Source organism: Martes martes, assembly GCF_963455335.1.
Source record: "Martes martes genome assembly, chromosome: 7".
Taxonomy (NCBI): domain Eukaryota; kingdom Metazoa; phylum Chordata; class Mammalia; order Carnivora; family Mustelidae; genus Martes; species Martes martes.
Window position 1 is genome coordinate 114,345,386 of NC_137894.1, and position 22,544 is coordinate 114,367,929.

The 22,544-nt window shown below is 38.1% G+C and overlaps 1 protein-coding gene across 1 annotated transcript; it reads right to left on the reverse strand.

Moving 5' to 3' along the window:
* Nucleotides 1-283: 283 nt before the first annotated feature.
* LOC308345870 (cytochrome c oxidase assembly protein COX16 homolog, mitochondrial) lies at nucleotides 284-20,384 on the reverse strand. The gene is made up of 4 exons (XM_080808425.1): nucleotides 20,164-20,384; nucleotides 12,570-12,641; nucleotides 5,305-5,367; nucleotides 284-1,599 (listed from the first exon to the last, which is right to left on the reverse strand). Exons 1-4 carry the CDS (start codon nucleotides 20,230-20,232, stop codon nucleotides 1,483-1,485), a joined length of 321 nt encoding a protein of 106 aa, XP_080664551.1. The 5' UTR covers nucleotides 20,233-20,384; the 3' UTR covers nucleotides 284-1,482.
* Between the last annotated feature and the right edge of the window lie 2,160 nt (nucleotides 20,385-22,544).

A 22,544-nucleotide genomic window follows, 5' to 3' on the forward strand; every position in this document is an offset into this window, starting at 1 on the left:
CTATGCCGTTTTTAAAGAAAATGTCAAACAATTTCCTAGATGAGTTGTACCATTTTACATTATACCAGCAATGTGTGAGGGGTCCAGTTTCTCCACATCCTTACCAGCATTTGGAATTGTCACTTTTTTATTTCAGCTATTTTAATAAGTGTGTAGTGATTTCTCAATGTAGTCCAAATTTGTATTTCCCTGATGGCCAGTGATGTCAACCATTCTCTTCATGTGCTTATTTGCCATATTCATATAGTGAATATATTCAATGAAATGCTGCTTTGTGTCTTTTGACCATTGTCTTATTGCACTGTTTGCTTTTTTATTACTGAGTTTTCAGAATTTTTCATATATTCTAGATATAAGCCTTTTATCATAAATGTGGTTTGCAAGTATTTTCTCTCAGTCTGGATTGTCTTCTCACTTTTAATGGGGTCTTTGGAAAACACAAGTTTTTAATTTTGATGAGATTCAATTTACCAAGTTTTTCTTTTATGAATGTTTTTGTTAAGAACTATTTTTCAAGAATTATACACTAAGTCCTAAAGACTTTCTTCCTTCTTTTCCCAAAAGTTTTAAGTTTTACATTTAGATCCATTTTGAGTTACTTTTTGTACACGGAGCAATGTTAAGTGGAGGTTTATTATTTTTTTTGGCCCATGAAATCCAACTGTTCTCTCACATCTCATAATTTATTATCACTAAATAATCAGCTGATTTCCTTATTGCTAAAACTAACCCACTGAAAACAGTGATCTTGATTGGGCAAGAGGCAGGTAGATTTATAATTTTTTGGCAACATAAGGGGGAGTATTTCAATTGAGACTTTAGGCACCTGGAACTCAGTATGAAAAAAATCAGAGTGTGGGGTAACAGGCTGGCTAAGACACAGGTAAAAAGGAGAAAATAAACTCAAAAAACTAACTTCTCTCAATTCTATCTTTTTGCCTAGCATTTAGATCATAGCAAACCCCAAGTTAAAAAAAAAAAAAGAACAGAACTACAGTCAAGTTGCATGCAAATTATGCTGAGGCATAAAGTATACCTTTAAATCAGCATTTCCAAATTGTAGTCACATAGATAACAAATTTGGAATACTTGAACAAATTTGCTGTATCTGTATGTAATATGTACTACTACATGATCTTTGCCTTAACCAAGAACAATATTATTTTCTCAACATGTTTTAATGGTATCAACACAATCATCAGTTATATACTTTGGAGACTGATTAGTATATCATGTGAGGTATTATAAGTAAAACCAAAACTCTCATCAGCTGTGATTGATATTATTTTCCTACACAGGATTGACAAAAAATCACTGCCTGATGTTACTGTGACTTTTTATCAAGATTATCTGTCATCACATTACTCACATCCAAGCTTCTGCAGGTCTGAAATTTTCTTCCCCCTGAATATGTAGTGTGAATTCCAGTTGATAACATTTTTGTTAAAAAAAAAAAAAAAGAAAAGAAAAGAATCAACTGAGTCAAGTTGTCTTAGTCTTAAGAATTTCTGGATTTCGTCCTTGGAGGAGGTCAGGATCTTCCCAAGGCCTGGGTCCTCGAATATTCTTCCAGTCATCAAAAGCGGAGTCCTTTATTTTCTACAGAGCCACAAAAATTAAAGTATATATATTAGGGTAAAAGTCCTGTGACTTCGATTAGGACATGACTAAATGAGTGGAAAAAAATCCAATAGGCCCTCAATTATAATTTTAACAAATAAATCAAGTGCATGTCACACATAATAACTGAAGTAATGACACATCTTCTAGGATTTGGAATTTTTCTTGCTTGCTGTGGAGGTTAATTAGAATATCTTTCTCCCTCCCCCCCATCAGAATAAAATTACTGAATTAGAGAAAGAGTCTGCATACTTTATTTTTGAGAGCACAAAGAAAGGCAAGAAGCCGGGAAAACAAAAGTCCAACTCTGAAGGCTGACTCAGCTAATAATGACTAGCATGGGTTAGCATGGTGACAGTAGTAAATGAGAGGAAAAGAACAAAGACGGAGACGCTAAAGTCTGCTAGAAGGAAGAAAAGAGACTAATGATTTGTCCTGCACCTGAGAAATGAGCCTGAGCCTGCAAATGAAGACATTCCCCACAGCTGCCAGGAACAAATCCCTTTCATTCAATAAAACCTAGTTTAAACTAGTTTGGATCATCGTACCTTCACAGTTAGTATGAAATGCCTCCCAGCACAGAAATGAAGGTAGAATAAAGGGAAGAATATAAATGGTTCTTCACCCTTCAACACCACTCTGACAGTAACTTTTCTACATCTGCTTTTATTGTTCTGGAATTACTGAGAAAAAAAAAAAGGCTCAGAGAACACAGAATAGCTTATATCCAGAGATAGGAAAAACAATATGAATTTACACTGACACTTGGATAATAAGCCTTTCTCTTTTACTAACAAGCTGTATAACCTTGGGCAAGTGATTTAATAAGCCATCTGGGCACTAATTCCCTCATAAGTAATAATAAAAAGGCTAAACCGAATGGTCTAGATGGTTTCTTCAGTTCTCAAATTCTATGGTTTCCAAAATAACTAAAAGAAAACTTACTCCCAGACAAACCCTCCAGAGCATCACTACTGACACAGTGCTTATAGATTGTCACTGGTCTTACAAAATAATGGGGAAGTAGTGAACTGAAACATGCTCTAAATGTCACTTACAGTTTCAGTAGGAGTCTATATTAAATATATATAAATGAACAAAGTTCTACTTATTTAATGTGCAAGGGAATAAGTTATTTTCAAGTACAGTATTGAAATTACCCAGAGTTATAAAAAGCTTTGAAGAAAAGATGGCCTTTACCCAGGAAACATAAAACAAATATGCTTAAGAGAATTTAAGAATATTTCTTAGATGGGACGCAAGGCTGGCAGAACGACTTCACATAAAACTGTTCCAGTCTTCACAGGTCTACAGTAAATGAAAGCGTCTCTGTGGAATTTAGCAAAACATGGACAGTCACTGAAGACCATGCTGTACATGTGTTAGGCAAGACCACCTAAGGCTTACCACTTAACCAACTGTTACAGAATTGAGTATGAAACAGAATCAAGAAGTGCTGAAGAAACGCATTGCCAATCAATACTGGATTTTCAGCCCTGCTACAGTGGAGACCTCTCTTTAACACCTAGCTTCTACCTTGACATATACCTGAGACACCAAAAAGGCTAATCTTTAGGAATAAGGATTATGCCAAGAGTAGGACCTACTTTGGACTCATTGCAAGCCAAGATCTGACAAGATCCTCTGGAGAGACAATTTGGAGAATGAGTCCCATAGAGTTACAGCAGTATAGGAAACACCAAAGCCTTTCCACAGATCCTCCCTTAAAAAGACAAACCAAGCTCAAAATAATCAGCCAATAATTGAACTGCCTGCTAAAATGAAAATCAACACTCTTCACAAGTCTCTTCAATGTATTATTCACAATGTTCATCTTTCAAGCAAAATAACTAACCATACAAAGAAACAGGAAAGTATGATCCACAGGCAAAAAATCAACAATATACAAGAAATGGAGACCATCTTCCCTAACCACATGCTATAATACCATGTGCTATTAAACACGAATTTTTGCTAATCAGATGGGTGGACGAAGACACATTGTTATAATTTTAACATTCCTATAAGCTTGGTACCTTGTCCTATGTTTAAGAATGATATTTATTCTCCACATCACATTTGTATCAGGGAGATACAAATCAAAACCACAATGAGATACTACCTTATACCAGTTGGAATGACTAAAATTAACAAGACAGGGAACAACAAATGTTGGCAAGGATGTGGAGAAAGGGGAAAACCTCTTGCATTTTTGGTGGGAATGCAAGATGGTACACCACTCTGGAAAACAGTATGGAGGTTCCTTGAGAAGTTAAAAAGAGAGCTACCCTACAACCCAGCAATTGCAGTACTGGATATTTACCCCAAAGATACAGATGTAGTGAAAAGAAGGGGCACATGAGCCCCAATGTTCACAGAAGCAATGTTCACAGAAGCAATGTCCACAATACCCAAACTGTGGAAGGAGCAGAGATGTCTTTCAACAGATGAATAGATAAAGAAGATGGAGTGTGTGTGTGTGTGTGTGTGTGTGTGTATGTATATATATATGTATGTGTGTGTGTATATATGTGTGTGTGTGTATATATATGTATGTATATATGTGTGTGTGTGTGTATATGTGTGTGTGTGTATATATGTATATATGTGTATGTGTGTGTGTGTATATGTATGTATATATATATATACATACATACAATGGAGTATTACTCAGCCATTAGAAAGGATAAATACCTACCAGTAACATTGATATGGAAGGAACTGGAGGGTATTATGCTAAGTGAAATAAGTCAATCAGAGAAAGACAATTATCATATGGTTTCACTCATATGCGGAATATAAGAAATAGCACAGAGGATCATAGGGGAAGGAAGGGAAAAACTGAATGGGGAGAAACCAGAGAGGGAGACAAACCATAAGAGATTCTTGACTCAGGGAAACAAACTGAGGGTTGTGGAAAGGGAGGTGGGTAGGGAGATGGGTAACTAGGTAATGGGCATTAAGGAGGGCACGTGATGTGAGGAGCACTGGGTGTTATATAGGCAACTAATGAATCACTAAACACTTCATCAAAAACTAATGATGTACTACTATGTTGGCTAATTGAATTTAAATTTTAAAATATCGTTAAAAAAAAAGACACACACACACACAAAAGAATATTTATTTCCTTTTTGCTGAAGTCTTTACATTCTTTGCCCCATGTTCCCACTGACCAACTAAAATGTTAAACTTTTCCATGCTGATCTATGAAAGCTGTTCATATTTAAATAAACTAATTCATCATAACAGTATTTTTAGGATTCCTCATTTAACTAGTGACGTTATATACTTTTTTTTAAGGCCGAACTTCTGAATTTTTATATATAAACTCATCAATCTTTACTTTTAAAGTTTTTGAATTTTGTATCACATTTAAGTCAACTTTTCTGACTCAAGACCACAAAAAAGAATCTTCATTTTTTTCTCCTGGTATTTTTAGCACTTTTTTTTTATTTTTAAATTTTTGTTCTACCTAGAATTTATTCATTTTAACACGTGAAATATAGATCCATCATATTTTCTTACCAAATGACTATATAGTTAGTTGTCCTCATACCATATTATTTGGGGTCATTTTTTTCTACACTGGTAATAATTTAAGATAGACAGAATCAGTTACTGGCTAGGAAAACTGCTACAAAAGAGAGATTATATTAACATATAACATATTAACATATGTACCTCATACTCGGATTCCAATGATACTTTATTCATTTTCAGTTTTTTTTCTAATTCAGGATCAATCTGCAGAAAAGAAAGAGGAGCCATAAGTTATTTAAGTCTGTTAGATTCAATTTTGAATTTAAAAAGTTATATAAGGGGAAAAAAAAGTTATGGGATGGTAAGGATGGCCTAATAATTAATTGACATAAAACACATGAACAGGAGAAAAACAAATTTAATTATATATGTATAGGAGGCCCACAAAGACATGAGACTCACAGGAAGCCAGGAAATTGAGTCAGGCAATTAAATATCACTCTGAGCTAAGGAAAATGAGGTAGGAAGCTAGAGTTTAAAAGGGGAGGAAGACAATTCAGAGGAAGATAAAAAGAGCAAATGTTTGGTAAACAAATGTCCACTATGCCATGCAGGTAAGTCTTTCGGATATAAAAAGTTATCCCTGGTAATAGGTCTCTTCCTGGTACAGGCCCTCCACCTAACTTGCTTTAGGCAGTTAAAGGAGAGATAAAGATCCTTTCCATAGTCTGCTAGGTCTTCAGCTCAAAATAATCCACATGTCAAAATGGTTCTTTTTGGGACAGCATATCCTGCTCCCCCTCAACACCAAACAGTAAAAGTAAAAAAAACAAAAACTAAAACCTGCAATAATCTCTAGAGTAACCTTCAGTGTAAGAATAAAAATACAGCTTTCTAACCAAAAGAACAATAACAAATTAATAAAACATTATTAATCCAAAAGAGGACCACAAAAAAGTCAGAAAGAAATAACTGTAACAAACAGCACATAAGAAGTATATTTAAACCCAAATATATAAAAATTTACATTAAATGCAAATGGATTTGATGATCCAATTAAAAACAAAACTATTAAAAACATATACTCTGTTTATAAGAGATATATTTAAAACCTAAGTATATAGAAAGGTTAAGCTTAAAAAGGAAGCTAAAGAAGTCATATTAACATCCAACAAAACAGCCTTTAAGGAAAGAAGCATTATTAGCAAGCAAAGTGTTAAGAAAAAGACAACAGGTCCAAAATGGAGTCACTTCTGCTAAGCATGTCACCAAACTGACACTTAATATCTAACCTAAGTTCCACTCTCCCCCAGGAATGTAATCTTAACCAGTCAGTCTGGAACTTCCTGGTCAGAGTGAGGTAAACTGCCTAACTGTCCCCATCTGTCCCCCAAAGAAAGATGAAATAATGTGCTCTTTCCTTGTCCCTGCTCAGTTCGGTCTTTAAAAGTCTCCTATTTTATACAGGTCTTCAGAGCTCTTTCCTTTTGCCAGATGCAGGAATCAATGAATAAAACCAACCTGATCTTTAAATTTACTGATATTTATTTGAATTTTTAAAAGATTTTATTTATTTATTCATGAGAGACAGAGAGAGAGAGAGAGAGAGAGAGGCAGAGGCAGAGGGAGAAGCAGGCTCCCCAAGGAGCAGGAAGCCCCAGGCAGGACTTGATCCCAGGACCCCAGGATCATGACCTGAGCTGAAGGCAGACGCCTAACCATCTGAGCTACCCAGGCATCCTGAATTTTTTTTTTTTTTTTAAGGAAAACTTCATTACACTAAAAACTCACCCATGAAGATGTAATAATTCTGAAATTATGTGTGCCTAATATCATGGTGAAATGGAGTCATAATAGAGATAAAAGCACAATTTTCTCAGTAGCAGATAGAAAAAACAGATTTAAAAAGTCAACACTACAGAAAATTTGAGAAAACCCTACAAACTTGACCAAATGGATGTATAAATGGATGTATAAATTTTAATATGTACCCAACACTGCCAGATGTACATTCTTTCAAGCACACATTATATATAAACTGATCATATGCTGTGTCATAAAGTAAGTCTCAACAAATATCAAAGAATGAGCTCATTGAAAATATTCTTTGATCACAATGCATCTAAGTTAGAAATCAATAAAAAATAATTAGAAAATCCCCTATACTTATAAATTAAGGAAAAACATTTCTAAGTAGCTTCTGAATAACTGAAAACATTTTTAATTAAAGGATTGTGAACATATTATATATTAAACTTGTATGACATGCTAGGCCCATGTTTAAAAGGAAATTCGCCAGCTTATAAGCATATATTACCAAAAAAGGGGATGCCTGAGTGGCTCAGTCAATTAAACAGCTGCCTTTGACTCAGGTCATGATCCCAGGGTCCTGGGACCAAGTCCCACATCAGGCTTTCTATTCAGTGGGGAGCCTGCTCCTCCCTCTCCCTCTGTCTGCTGCTCCCTCTGCTTATGCTCTCTGTCAAATAAATAAATAAAATTCTTTAAAATATTACCAAAAAAAGATGGACAGGCAAGGAGCTAAGAATCTATCTCATAAAGTTAGAAAAAAGAAACTTAAAGGAAAAAGTAAATAGAGAACCGAATTAAAGATCAAACAAATGCATGACAAGAGAATAAACTTAACCAAAAGTTATCGATAAATCTCAAGTAAAATCGACTTAGAAGAAAGAGAAGTCACAAATATGAGTATTCAGAATGAAAAGGAGGTCAACAATATAAATTTTATGGCCAAGAGATACTCGGATAATATGAATACTTTTAGTCCCACAAACTTGAAAAATTAGACAAAATGGACAAATTCATAGAAAACTACAACTTTCTAACATGTAATAGAAAAAATAAACTATTTGAACAGTGTTATAATGTATAAAGAGCTGAATCTGAACTTTAAAATCTTACGTAAAGAAAACCCCAGGTTCAGGTGGCTTTACCAGTGGATTCTACTAAAGAAGAAATAATGCCAGTATAACAAAAAACCTTCTAGTTATGTGGTGAGCACAAGTTTGATGTCAAAATTTGAGAAAGATAGTAAGAGAACAGGCCAACTTCACTAATGCAGAATTCCTGAAGAACATACTACAAAAGACAGCAACATACCAAAAAGACAGTATACCAAGATCTTTCTCAGGAATGCACAATTAATTTGAAAACCACAATGTAATTTGTAAATAAATTAATGTAACAGAACAGACAACAAAACAGACACAGAAGAGCAGGAAGGAAAAATGTTGTGTCAGTAAATAATGCTTGGACAACTTATTGTCTATATTAGGGGAAACATTCTATAAGCAGAGTTAGGGATCCCCAGAAAAAGAAAGACCCAGACATTTCAGGTCCCCAGCTATCCCCTGCCACTATTCCCCCACCCCCTGGATGTGTGCCTTACCAACTCTACTTGCCCAAGCACACTTCTTTGCAGAACTGCCTAGGGGGTGTTAGAATTACAAAGAAATGAAAAAGAAAAAGGAAAAAAAAACCCAGCAGTTAAGAATTTTAAGGGAACAATGGGAATGTAAAAACTAAGTCTCTAATAGCCAGTAGATAGCCTAACCATATCAGAAACAAAAAAAATCAATGGTAAAACTCCCAGTGCTATTTCAAAAGTAAAGATTGACCTAGCACATTCTTGAGTTGTCTTTGCAGGATTGAAACTAGCAGAAAATTTAAAGCTTGTTTTTCAGAACTGTTTCTCTGTAGTCAGCTACTGTTTCTTTTCAGACCCCACTAAGAAATACACTGGCTATGGGTCAACTGATAAGGTTCCAGTCTATGAACAAGCAAGGTCCTGGCAGACCTTACCTGAGAAAACCAGCCCAAGATCCCATCCAGCTCGGCACCTGGGTGGCTCAGTCATTTAAGAGTCTGCCTTCGGCTCAGGTCATGATCCCAGTGTCTTGGGATGGAGCCCCATATCGGGCTCCCTGCTCAGGGGAAACCTGTTTCTCCCTCTCTCGCTATCTCTCTGTCATAAATAAATAAAATCCTAAAAAAAAGAAAGAAAGGAAGATCCCATCCAGTTTATAATGGCTCTTGGATCATGTCCATAGCCCTTCCCTTTGTCCAACAGTTACTCTGCTTCAGTACAGTATTAAAGTCTTTGCCCTTTGAGGAGCACAGGTTTCATAAGATACTATGTCTGCACAACCTTATTCCTGCCTTTATGTATGATGACAAAGCTCCCCTTTCTGAATATCCATCCTAATCTTAAATAAAAAGAACTCTCTCACCCCTGTTTGGGTAGTCATGGCTTTGGAAGTTATTTCCATGATCTCCTTCTTGTTTGCTGCAAGTCAAGCTTCCTTTGTATAACAACTCCGCCTGCTGTAATTCCTATAGATTACCTGTTGTAATCTCTATCTACAACTCACCAAGGAGCAAACAAACTCAGATTAGTTGAGTTACAGCTAGTTCCGTTATAGTTCCTCCAATGTGTGTGGGGTTTTTTTCCAAACCACCAAGCAATTAACTCAATTCTGACACTACCTACCTGGAGATAAGAGTCAGGTCCCACAGGTTAGGGGCTCAGTCATCCAAGATAGCCCCCCTTCCCCACTTCACACACCAACTGCAAATCCAGGATGTCACCTGTACTTGACTATCTATAGACTGGAGGTTCCAACAACCCCTCCCTGAGCAACTCACAGAACTGAAACATTTTATTTATAAAAGACCAGATGGAAGAGACACACAGGCAAAGTACAAGGGAAGGGTGTGGAGATTGCATGTTCTTTCTTTCTTTCTTTCTTTTTTTTTTTTTTTAAGATTTCATTTATTCATTTGACAGAGAGAGATCTCAAGTAGGCAGAGAGGCAGGCAGAGAGAGAGAGAGGAAGAAGCAGGCTCCCTGCCAAGCAGAGAGACCGATGTGGGACTCAATCCCAGGACCTTGAGATCATGACCTGAGCCAAAGGCAGAGGCTGAACCCACTGAGCCACCCAGGCGCCCCTGCATGTCCTTTCTAAGAGGGCTACTCTCCCGGCACTTCTACAAGTTCCCCAGCCAGGAATTTGTCTGAATCTTACTTTTTTAATTTTATTCATGCTTCATTACATGGGGATGACTGATTAAGTCCTTGCCATTGGCAACTGATTCAACCTCTAGCCCTACTCCCCTCCCTGGAAGTCAAGAGGAGGGACTGAAAGTTCCAACCCTGTCTCACAAGGCTGGCTCTCCTAGCAACCAGCCCCCACCTTTAGGTTACCTAGGGGCATTCCATAAATCATTCACATAACAAAAGACACCTTGCTTGCTCTTAACACAGGAAATTCCAGGGGTTTTAGTTCAATGCCAGAAAATAGGGCAAAGACCAAATACCTATCTCTTATAAATCAGAATATCACAATTCCTCACACTGTGTACAAAAAATCAATTCCATTTGGGTTTTATAGTTGCAGATCTGAGTATAAAAGGCCAAACAAAAATTTTAGCAATCATATTGAAAAATATTTTTATTTTGGCTTAAGAAAAACTTCTTAAAATGACAAAAAGAAAAAGTAACTCTGAGTAAAAAAGGAATAACAGACTACACACTAAACTTGTTCATCAAAAGACACCATTAAGATGACAAAAGGTTTATAATCTGCCATGTATAAAGAAATCTTACAGAACAATAAGAAAAAGACGAACAATCCACAAAAAAAATTGGCAACCGAGACCTAATAATCTCAATAAAGGACACACAAAAAAGGACATATAAGTGGCAACAGACACTGGAGCAGTGATCAACCTCAACACTCGCTCCTCCAGAGCAGGAAGGGGATTGGCCCCCAGGCTATCCAAGATCCAATATTCAATTAAAAAATTACAAGGTCGGGGTGCTGAGTGACTCAATCGGTTAAGCTCCTGCCTTTGGCTCAGGTCATGATCCCGGGGTCCTGGGATCGAGTCCCGCATTGGGCTCCTTGCTCAGCAGGGAGTCTGCTTCTCTACTCTCCCTCTGCCCCTCCTGCTCATGCTCTCTCTCACTTTCTCTCTTTCTCTCTCACTCTCTCTCTCAAATAAATAAATAAAATCCTAAAATAAAAATAACAAAATTAAAATTACAAGGTGTGTTCAAAGACAGAACATTTACCCATAAAACCAACAAGAGAAAAAAATTAGACACTAAAGCAGATCTATAGTTGATGTACGTTGGAGATAGGACTTTAAAGTAACATATATATTCAAGATACTAAAGGAAAAAGTAAATAAAAACATGATTTCATGGAAGATTATATGTATTATACATTCTTTTTAAATTTAATATTTACCCTAATACTTACTGTCTTTAAGACTAGTTGAAGTTGGTATTTCTCTTAAACTATAAAATTAACTGAGAAAATTGAATGGGTCTTTAATACACTTTACTTTCCTACTAATAATTATTAATTAATATAATTAATATACATTATATAATATATATTTCACTAGCAGATCTCAATAATATTGGTAGAAAAATTTGTACATATAAATATTATATATATGTACATAGGAAATTATACATATGTATGTATGTTTTACATGTACAAAACTTGGGAAAAAACTCAAATATCGGATATGGCCACAAACAAAAACTACACACTTCTTTTTTTTTTTAAGATTTTATTTATTTATTTGAGAGAGAGAGAGAACATGAGAGGAGAAAGGTCAGTGGGAGAAGCAGATTCCCTGGCAAGCAGAGAGTCCAGTGTGGGATTCGATCCTGGGACTCCAGGATCATGACCTGAGCCGAAGGCAGTCGCCCAACCAACTGAGCTACCCAGGTGCCCCAAAAAACTACATACTTCTGAATGAATTAATCAGAGTTACTTAACTAGAGTTCTTATGTAACACCTGGCCTAAATTTGTTCGTGACTGTAAATCAAAGAGGGTGAAAATCCTAGCACTACCTCTAAATAGTCATGTAACCATAGGTAAGTTACTGAAGCTCTCTGAGCCTCAGTTTCCTCCCCTGTGAAATAAATCTCACATATATTTATATGTATAGTTTCATATATAACATATAAATATATACCTAAAAAAGATAAGTATCATTATTTGTAATGAAAAATAATTTTCCTTTCTTTCAGTCTATCAGTATACTTTATATATCAATATAATTTATAAAATTGTTGGTATTAATATAAAACAGCTAATTTGTAATTAGAATAATATAACGGGAGTGAAATTGTCCAACATTCTCCAGCCCCTTTTAAATCCTAAAAACAACTCAACTGAATATATTTCATTGGAGAATGCAGTACTGCAAATTTTCTATGAATAAGATAACTAAATTCTTTATACTTCATGATTCACTTCCATATGATCACTCATGTTGTCTTAAAAGAGTAAGAAAGAGCCCAAAGATCATACGACCCCTTGAAAAATTAGACAAAACTCACACTGCTTAGTACACTAAGTAAACACATCTAAACCTGAACAATCATATACACAGACACATGTTAAACTCCAATTACAGTCCTTACTTTAATTTTCACAGCATCATAGCGGATTTGTGAAAACTCACGAAGACCAAAAGAACCTCCAACAATCAGCAACTGAAACAAAGAACGGAAACAGTTAAACAAAATAGAAGGGCAGAATTCAGTCTATCTACAGATTAATGTCAACAGTGGCAGTTTATATGAAACCCAATACATTATTTCTTGGTGAGCTACCATTCATCCGTTCAGAGTAGATGTAGTATGTACTGTCACTAGGAAACATTTTATCCTATCACCAAATACCAAAGTCAGTACCCCATTACTTGGTGTTTTTTTTGTTCCTTTTTTTAAGATTTTATTTGTTTATTTGAGGTGAGGGAGAGAGACAAACAGACTCCGTGCTGAGCGCTGAATGTAGAGCCCAATGTGGGGCTTGATCACATGACCCTGAGATCATGACCTGAGCCGAAGCCAAGAGTTGGACACTTAACCAACTGAGCCACCCAGGTGCCCTCTCATACTTGTATTACACCTTATGGTTTAAATAACATCATCACAAGCATTGTATTAGTTGATCTTATAAAAGAACTAAAGCTAAGAAAAAATCCATTTAAAAGATGGGGAAATAAAAGGACAGGCAACTAAATGACTTGCCTATGATCATACTGAGTAAAGCCAGGAATTAAATTCTGGCCTCATTTCTTCAAGACCAGAATTCTTTCAATTTTCTGTGTTTGCAAAATAAGCTAACTAGACAGCATTTTTCTCCATTTTCTTACCAATAAAAGAATCTCATAAAATATACCACACTTCTCAATATAGGGCAAACCTTAAAAGATCCCTCCAACTGTCATTGCTGTTTTATCATCTCTTCCAATAATCTAATGGGCTTTCACCCCTAATCCTAAAGCTGTAATAGTCTAGCAATTTGGATAAAAATAAAGTTTGATCACTACCTTCGTTTTTATGTCAATATACTAATATCACCAAATAAAGAAACAAAAGATATAAAACATGTAAAATATAAAACTTTACAATTTTAAAGTTGAAATACTAACAAAACCTTTAGGTTATAACTTTTAAAACCCAGTAAGTCTGACCACATAAAAATTTTAAATGTGTACCCTGACAAATAAATGAAATAAAAACAACACAAAATCAAGAGACAACAAAGCAGGAAAAATATCTGGCAATGTCAATAGGTAAGAATTACCTGTGTAAGTAAAATAACTCTTGTCTTTGTGTTTCAATGAAGAGACACATCCCTGGCTTTCCTAACTCTGTCTCAGTCTCCTTTTTTTCATTCTTCCTCATCTTCCCGACCTCAAAATGTTGGGAGTATCCCAAAAGGCTCCAATTTTCACATTTCTTCTAACTATTCACAAACAACCAAAACTGAGTCCATAGCTGATGTCATCCAATTTCATGGCTTTAAATGGGCTCTATAACCTAACAACCTCCAAATGCATGCTTTCAATGGGAAACATCCCACAGAACTAAAACCCGCCTTCCTATTTGACATTTCCACTTGAAAGTCTAACAGACACATGGGGCACCTGGGTGGCCCCGTTGGTTACGCATCTGACTTCAGCTCAGGTTATGAACTCCAGGTCCTGGAATCTGCCCACATTGGGCCGCCATGGGAGGAGGTCTACTTTGCCCTCTCTCCTCTCTGCCCCTCCCCCACATGCTCTCAGAGAAATAAAATCTGAAAAAAAAAAAAAAAAAAAAAAAGTCTAGCAGATACAATAAATTAACATTTAAAAAAACTGTCTTGACTCTTACCCCAACACTCTTTCCAGTAAATGTCAACAGCTTTCATCCAACAGCTCAAGCAAACGTCTATGTAATCATCATAAGCTCCTCTCATTTGTATCTCACATCTAATCCATCTCTGAGTTCTGTCACCTCTACTTTTTTTTTTTAAGATTTTATTTATTCATTTGACAGAGAGAGTGAGAGAGCACAAGCAGGGGGTACAGGGGGAGACAGAGAAAGAAGGAGACTCCCTGCCAAGCAGGGAGCCCAATGTGGGGCTCAATCCCAGGACCCTGGGATCATGACCCAAGCCAAAGGCAGATGCCTAACCATCTGAGCCACCCAGGCGCCCCATCACCTCTACTTTTAAAATATTTCCTGCATCTGACAATTTCTGACTATACCTTCTTCTAACATTCTAGTCCAGGCATCCATTATCTCTTTCTGGAACTTCTACAATCATAGTACCCACATGTTACATAATGAAGAATTTGTCTGATCTTTGTCTTGGGTTCCTGGGCAGAAAGTACTACCTGGGACTTTCCTGAGTGACAGGAGTATCTTTGTTACTGGTGGTGGGCCCCTAGGACCACACCTGAGTTTATGCTAATGAGGTGACTCAGGGCAGGCCCCTAGAAGGTTACAGTATACAGTCAGGCCATGCTGGAATGACCAACCATGTGACTAGAGGAATAGGGCTTTAAACCCTATGATATCAACCTGACTCCCAAGGAGATGGGGCTGGACACCGAGTTCCCTCACATTTTTAATGATTCAATTAACCATACCTAGATCATAAAACCCCAATTAAAAAAACTCTGGACACTGAAGCCTGGTTGAGCTTCCTGGCTGGTGAACACATCAATGTGCTGGGAGGGTGGCATGCCCTGATTTCACAGGAGGGAAAATGGAAACTCTGCTTTTGGGACCTTCCAGACCTTTCCCTGTGGTCTCTTCTTTTGGCTAGTCCTAATTTATACCCTTTATAATAAAACTATAATTGTAAGTATAGTGCCTTCCTGAGTTCTGTGAGTCATTCTAGTGAATTACTGAACTTGTGGGGGTTAACAGGAATCCATGAATTTATAATCAGTTGTATCAGAAGCACAGGTGGTCTAAGAATCCCAGAGCTTTCAGCTGGTGTCTGAAATAAGGGGAGTTTCACGAAGGACTATTCCCTTACTCTGTGAAATCTGTGCTAATTCTGATTAGGGCCAGAACTGCACCACCTACCACTCATTACCACAGTATCTACACTCCTAACTAAATATCTTCATTTGTGCAATAGATCCTGTATTATCTTATATATTGAAGGAACCAGATTCAACAATTCTCTCATTTCCTAGATCATGAAAATCTTGCTCACTACCACATGAGTCATCATAAAAAATGCTATTATTTCTCCCACTTATTAACAAACTTCTCTAGACCTCACCTCCTAACATTACTGTCCTCTCTCCTTGTTCTTATCTGCTGTAAAATTTCTCAAAGGAGTTGTTGATGCTCACTGTCCCTCCCACTCTCTCTTATACCCATTCCAACCACCAAAGACATCCACATTTCCAAATCCAATGGTTAACTCTCTGTTCTCATCTTATTCATGAGCAACATTTGACACAGTTGGTGGTCACTTTCCTCCTTTCCCCCTTACACTTGATTTTTCTTTTACCTGAGAATAGTTCTTAGTGTCTTTATTGGTTCTTCCTGTACACTCAATCCCCTAATGTTGGGAGTACCCCAGGGCACAATGACTGGTCTTCTCTATCTACATTAATTTCTTTTATGATCTCAATCAATCCTGTTAACTTTAAAAATATTCACATGTTGATTACTAACACTCCACCTTTAGAAGGGATCAAGAAGGCACCAGGGGAACAAAGCAGCACCAGGTAAACGAACAAAGCATACCAGAATAGCACTGCAAGGGTTCTGGAACCTAAATTATTATTGGAAAGAAAGCCCAAAATAGTACGCTATTACCTACAAGCTAAGTCTAAGCATGGTGACTGCTTGCTAAAGTAGAAGACTTAAATAGGATACAGAGTTTCCTAACATAATATTCAGAATGTCCACGACACAATAAAAACTCATTTGTCATAGCAAGAATCAGGAAAACAGCAAGTTGAATTAGAAAAGACTACTGAGAGATATTAACATGGAGATAAACCAGATGTTGGAATGATCTGACAAAGATTTTATTTATCTTTTTTAAAGATTTATTTATTATTTGAGAGAGAGAGAGAGAGAGCACGCCCACTGTGCCTGCACCTGCGGGGAAGGGGCAGAGGGAGAGGGAGAAGCAGACTCCCCGCTGAGCAGGGAGCCCCATGCCCATGCCAGGTGGATCTCAGGACCCTGAGATCAAGACTTGGGCTCAAACCAAGAGTTGGACACGTAACTGACTAAGCCACCCAGACACCCCATGACCTAACAAAAATTTTAAAGGAATCATTATAAAAGTGCTTCAGAGAGCAGTAACAGGTGTTCTTAAAGGAAAAATTAGAAAATCTCAGCAAAGACATAGGAAAAAAAGAACCAAAAGATAACATAAGTGAAATGGCAGACTAAGAATCTCCAAAAACCTTCTCCATCAAAGCAATGAGAAAACTGGCAAAAGTTGTCAAGGCAAACTTTTTCAAATTTGAAAAGTAAGCGAAGACTTGCAGTAATGCTGGGAACATCTTAAGAAGGAGACAACCTTTCAGTAAGAACAGAAGGCTTGGTGGCATTTTTATTCCCACCTCTCTGCCCTAGCTCCATGGTAACCATGAGAACAAATAGAATGCATCATGGTACAAAGCAATAACCTCTAAAGGGGCAGCATGGGGTTGCGGCTCCTTAAAATCTTATTCTCTGAGAATTGTCACTGCTTAACCAAATCTGGTGGTTCAGTGGAAATCGCAGTCACAGGCTTACTTCAGTTTTCTTGACTTGGAGCTCAACTTGTACTAACAGACTTCTCCCAAGAACTGTTTGTTGAAAAAATTCAGAGGCAATTGTTTAATATTGTGACTGCCTGAGATGGTAGGCAACAGGGCAAATAACAGTCTAAACAAAAAGCTTAAAAGGAAAATATGAGAAATAAGGTGTCCACAGAGGACTCTGAATAGTTCTAACATAATTCCTGAGAATCTAGAAGGAAATGCTCATGAACAGAATTGTGCCCATGCCCAGAGTTGTGTAAGCTCAGGAAAGATCTGAGAAGGCCTTGAACACTTGCCTGTGGCTAACCTTGAGTCTCTGAGCAAATGGGAAGCAAAAGCTCAAGGCAGAGTTGTAACCTGCCTGGCTAAGTATTGAAGACACACCAAAACAAGCACACAGAGGCCATCAACAAAGACTTACTAGTTCCAGGTGTTTAAGGAAACCTCTACCCAATAAAAAGAAAAATAACCAATTTAGAATGGGCAAATGATTTGAATAAACATTTCTTCAAAGAGATACAGGTGGCCAATAACCATATGAAAGGATGTTCCATACCATTAGTCATGAGGGAAATGCAAATCCATACCACAGTAAGATACCTTCACATACACTGAAAAGAGTGTAACAAAAAAGATGGACATTAGCAAGTGTTGGCAAGGACATGGAGGATTCATTGCTGGTGGGAATGTTAAATGATGTAGCCACTCTGGGCAATAGCTTGACAGTTCCTCAAAATGGAGTACCATATAACCCAGCCATTCTATCACTGGGTATATACCTAAGAGAAAAGAAAACATACATCCATACAGAAACTTGTACATGAATGTTCATAGCAGCATGATTCACAATGGCTAAAAACTGGAAACGATCTAAATGTTCACCAATGGATAAATAAAATGATAAATAAATAGGACAGGATTAGAATTAAAAAATTTTCTAGCCAAATGATGGAACATTATTTAGCCATAAAAAGGAATGAAGTTTTGATACATGTTATAACATGAATGAATCTTGAAAACACTATACTAACTGAAAGAAGTCAGTCACAAAAGACCACATGTCATATTACACTATTAAATATATAGACAGGGGCGCCTGGGTGGCTCAGTGGGGTTAAAGCCTCTGCCTTTGGCTCAGGTCATGATCCCAGGGTCCTGGGATCGAGCCCCTCATCGGGCTCTCTGCTCAGCAGGGAACCTGCTTCCTCCTCTCTCTCTCTGCCTGCCTCTCTGCTTACTTGTGATCTCTGTCTGTCAAATAAATAAATAAAATCTTTAAAAAAAAAAAAGAAAAGAAAGGTAAATCCTGACTAAATGGGTAGTGTGGAAGCTGAAACAAGTATATTCTCTTTCAAGTAGTTTGGACACGAAGGGAAGGAGAGTTGTATTTGCATATATACCTGGTGTTCGAGAGGGTATACCTCTTGAACAAGAGGTTCAAGAGGTGTACCTCTTCTGTATGTCCTATGAAGCATTAATATTTATCCAAGAGAAGAAATAATTTCAGCTTGAAGATAAACGTAGTATAGTAATTATGGCATATGCAACTGTTACATGATGAAGAGGATGTATCTTTTGAGTTCTTTCCAGTACTGTTTGGCTTCAGAGTACTGAATTCAACAATTTCCTCTTCAATTTATTAATATGTTTACGACTCATATTTTGAAACATGGTTCTCTAGGTCTGGTATAGATGTAGAGACCAGTACAGGGTGACACCATTTGGGGAAAAGGCTACTGTGGTACTTTCCATTCCCTGAAATAAAATACAAGAGGAAAACCCTAAACTCCTAGAAGGTACTTCAACACTAGTGGTTTTAATATCGTGGCTTGTGACTTTGAAAAATAAGAAACAAAATCAAGTTGGCTTTCCCTGGGACATGCAGGTGACCTCAAGTTAGTGACCACGACCACAATGCTTCTGAATGGATCTCCATTTGGGGGCAGAGGAACCTTGAGGGAGGATAGTTTTTACATATGCCCTATCATTTACACAAATATAATCACTGCATTATCTTTTAAGACAGTTTTCTTTAAACTTTTTTAAGTTCACTTCTCTCCTTTAGTTCTGCTTAAATGTGAAAGTTGGTAACTTCATCTTACCAAGATCCATACAAAGGATTAAACTGTTAAGGATTTAAAAGAAAATGGCTTTTGTCCACACGTTTTATTGAAATTGTCTCATTTACTATCACATCAAGACTTGCTGAAGCAAAATAACTTGACAAGGTGAAACAACAACAAAAAAGTGTGTGTGTGGGGGGGGGGGGAGTTATCTGGCTGGATTCCAGCTCTGGCTGGGGTTATGTCAACCTCAACCTGTACCTTCTAGACGAATGATATCCTCGGGGAACTCAGTGTAGGACAGGACGCAAACACATACACACCAAAAGTACACTCAACGTGCTTCAAAATGATCAACTGCAAGTCAGCGACCTTTTGAAAGTTGCTACAATGTGGCAGGCACCGTGCTAAACACTCAATTTTCACAAGGTTTTACCGAACTCCTACCAACAGCCCGGGAAGAATTAAACCAGTTCACAAACCAGGAAGCTGAAACGTGGAGATGCCCGAAACTGTACAAATTAAGTAAACACATCTAGTTCCAACGAGCCACACCACCGTCCAGGTGTAGCAGGGGGTTAACAAGGTCAGTTCAGTAATCACCCAGACCTGGGGCAAAATCCTGTTCTGACCTCGCTCCCTGAAGCACACCCTGGTGACTACTAGGGAGGGTAAAAGGGGGACTCCAGATCGTGGTACCAGCGAAGCGAGAGGCCTAGAACTGCCCCCTGCCGCCAACCCCTTCCCCGCCCCTTGCCCGCCCCTTCCCCGCCCAGGCTGCGGCTCCCCGCCCCGAGTCTCCCGGATCTAGGTCGCCGGGACCCGCCGAGCCGGACGCCCCACCCCTTCCGGAATCCCGTCCCACACGTTCTCCTTCCTGCCTGCGCTCACCAGCATGGGGACTCCGTAGCGAAGCGTCTTGTTCTTGCGCAGGGTGCGCATCACCGAATGTACAGACATGACTGAACTCTCCCACGCGCGTGGACGCCTAGGCCGACAGGCCCAGCGCGGCCTCCCGAATCCAAGCTCCCTCCTCAGGAGGAAGTCCTTGACTCGCCTCCCTTCTTTGGCCTCTCGGTGCTCGGTCCTCCTCCGATCGGCCTCCGCCAGACAAAAGCAATAGATGCGCGTAACACACTCGCGCGTCCGGGTGGAAATTCGAGTGTCGGCCAGTTGGTTCCGGCACATTGGTTTGCAGTCGGGACTTAACGGATTGAAGCCGTTATTTGTAGTCCTCATCAAATGCTGTGGAAACAGATACCTCCCACGTTCTGGGTCTTGGCCAACGTCTTCTGACGTTCCCTAGCACATAGCCGCTCTATAAAATCAGCTAAGAAAAAAAAAGTTACTTTGCAGCTAGTATTGCGACTTCTGGTACTCTGGCTATTTGTGGGATGGGGAGTTCTCCAGCTTAATAATTAAGATTTAGAAATAAGTCACCACGAAAGGGTAGGTTGAATGACAATCGGTGTAGTCCCTTGATATCACTGAACCTTTAATGCTAGTGCTTTAACTACTAGATAGCCTGTAATGTTCAGCCATTTATGAATGTCTATTTTCCCCTCATTCTGCAACCCTCCAGCACACATTTTTGCAGGTCATTAGAAGGTTTGAGGAAAACAGAGATGAAAATATATAATCCCTGCCTTAAAAAAAAATGGTAGTTTAATGAGCAAATGAGCCCGTGCCTTAAGTGCAACAGTTGCTCAGGAACCAGCCCCCACGTGCCATTTGCCAGGGTGAGTGAGAAAGCCTCACCTACCACGTACTGTTTGAGCAGACATAATAGTATAAAATACAGGTGACATGGAGTAACATTTCCCATGTTATCCTTGAGATCTTCTCATTTGTCCCTGCCTCTATTGCCATGGAAATATTCCTGGTTTAATCCCTTGTCATCCTTCCACAAATTGAAGTCATTCCACAATAGGAAGTCTCACATTGAGAAACTCCCCCTCTACCTTTCACCTGCTCTTATCATACCCATATCTATAGGCCCACAGGGACAAGTATGAAAAAACCCAAAAAACAAACATAACCTTATTGTGATTCTCAAGTCTATCTTCCACACTGCTGAAAAGTTATCTAAAAAGTATAAATGATGAGATTCTCCTGGTTGGTTTTATCTGTTTGTTTACCTATACTAATCACTCCAATTTTCTTAGCAAGGAATTTAAGGTCCTTTATAATGGCCTGCCTTTTCTGCTACTCTTCTCCATTCACTCCATACTCAATTTTGGAGGAGATATTATTCCGAGGATTGCATAAACTTCCTCATATCCGAAATGCAGCTTCAAGGACCCCAGGTTCTTGAAGCCGCCCTTATTCCATGGGCAATATAAATTACTCCCTTCTCAGAGCTCCAATAGCCTTGACTAATATATATCACAGAACACTATCACACTGTATTTTCAGTTTTAGTGTATGAAGTCACTGTTGCTCCAAATAGCATATAAGCAAGATGAAAAACAAGAAAGAGGGAAGGATACTTCAGAGTTTGAATTTAAACCTTGGGGTTTAATTTTTGGTTCTGAGACTGAGGAAATGAGTCAAATCTCCCAACCACTCCTTCCCCAAAGAAGCATCACCTGAGCTGAGCCAAGGGTGATTTTGAACTGATCAGGACAGGCTTTATTAAAGTGAGATTGAAAATTTCTTACCCCTATTTCTCAAATCTTCTGTCACCCCAATCTCTCCAAGAAAGAGACACCCTGCAAACCTTGGGACTGAAGCAATAAGGTGGGAGCACTTAGCCTGAGAAGTTAAGTCAAGCCGCACAGTGCAAAGTGCTGGGAAAAAATTATGTCGATTCATGGGAAAGAGTCTGGAGCAGTTACAGAACTCAAGAGAATTTAGGATCGGAAGGATGGGCATATAAAGTGTTGCTATAGGTCTTCTTTAATGTGATTTTTTGTACTTTATTTTGAATTATTTGACTTTTGCTTTTTGTTGTATGTTTGTTTGCTTAAACAAGCTCTGTGTTAACCTACTTAAAAAGAAGGGGGGAAAGGCACTTGTTACCTGTAACCCCCCAGCCCCGTGCAAAATTTTATTCCTCCTCTATTAAGTTCTTCTTGGGGACTAGAATTAAAGGAATTTGCCATTTCATGAATCCAAGAGCCTTTTCCTTCTGACTGTATGACCATAGGGCTTATTTATCAACTTCCTTTGCCAGTTGTTTGAAGGTTTCTGGAAGCATTAGAGTTCTTAAAGCCTGCCCTTTATGAGGACAGGGTGCAAAGCTTTTACTGTTTGTATATATTGGTGTCCGT

Excerpts from the sequence above, each read along its gene's own strand:
- LOC308345870 (XM_080808425.1), bottom strand. The coding sequence starts at position 20,232 with ATGTCTGTACATTCGGTGATGCGCACCCTGCGCAAGAACAAGACGCTT. Across the intron at positions 12,642-20,163 it reads GCTACGGAGTCCCCATGCTG|TTGCTGATTGTTGGAGGTTC; the intron begins GTGAGCGCAGGC and ends TCTTTGTTTCAG. Across the intron at positions 5,368-12,569 it reads ATGATGCTGTGAAAATTAAA|ATTGATCCTGAATTAGAAAA; the intron begins GTAAGGACTGTA and ends TCTTTTCTGCAG.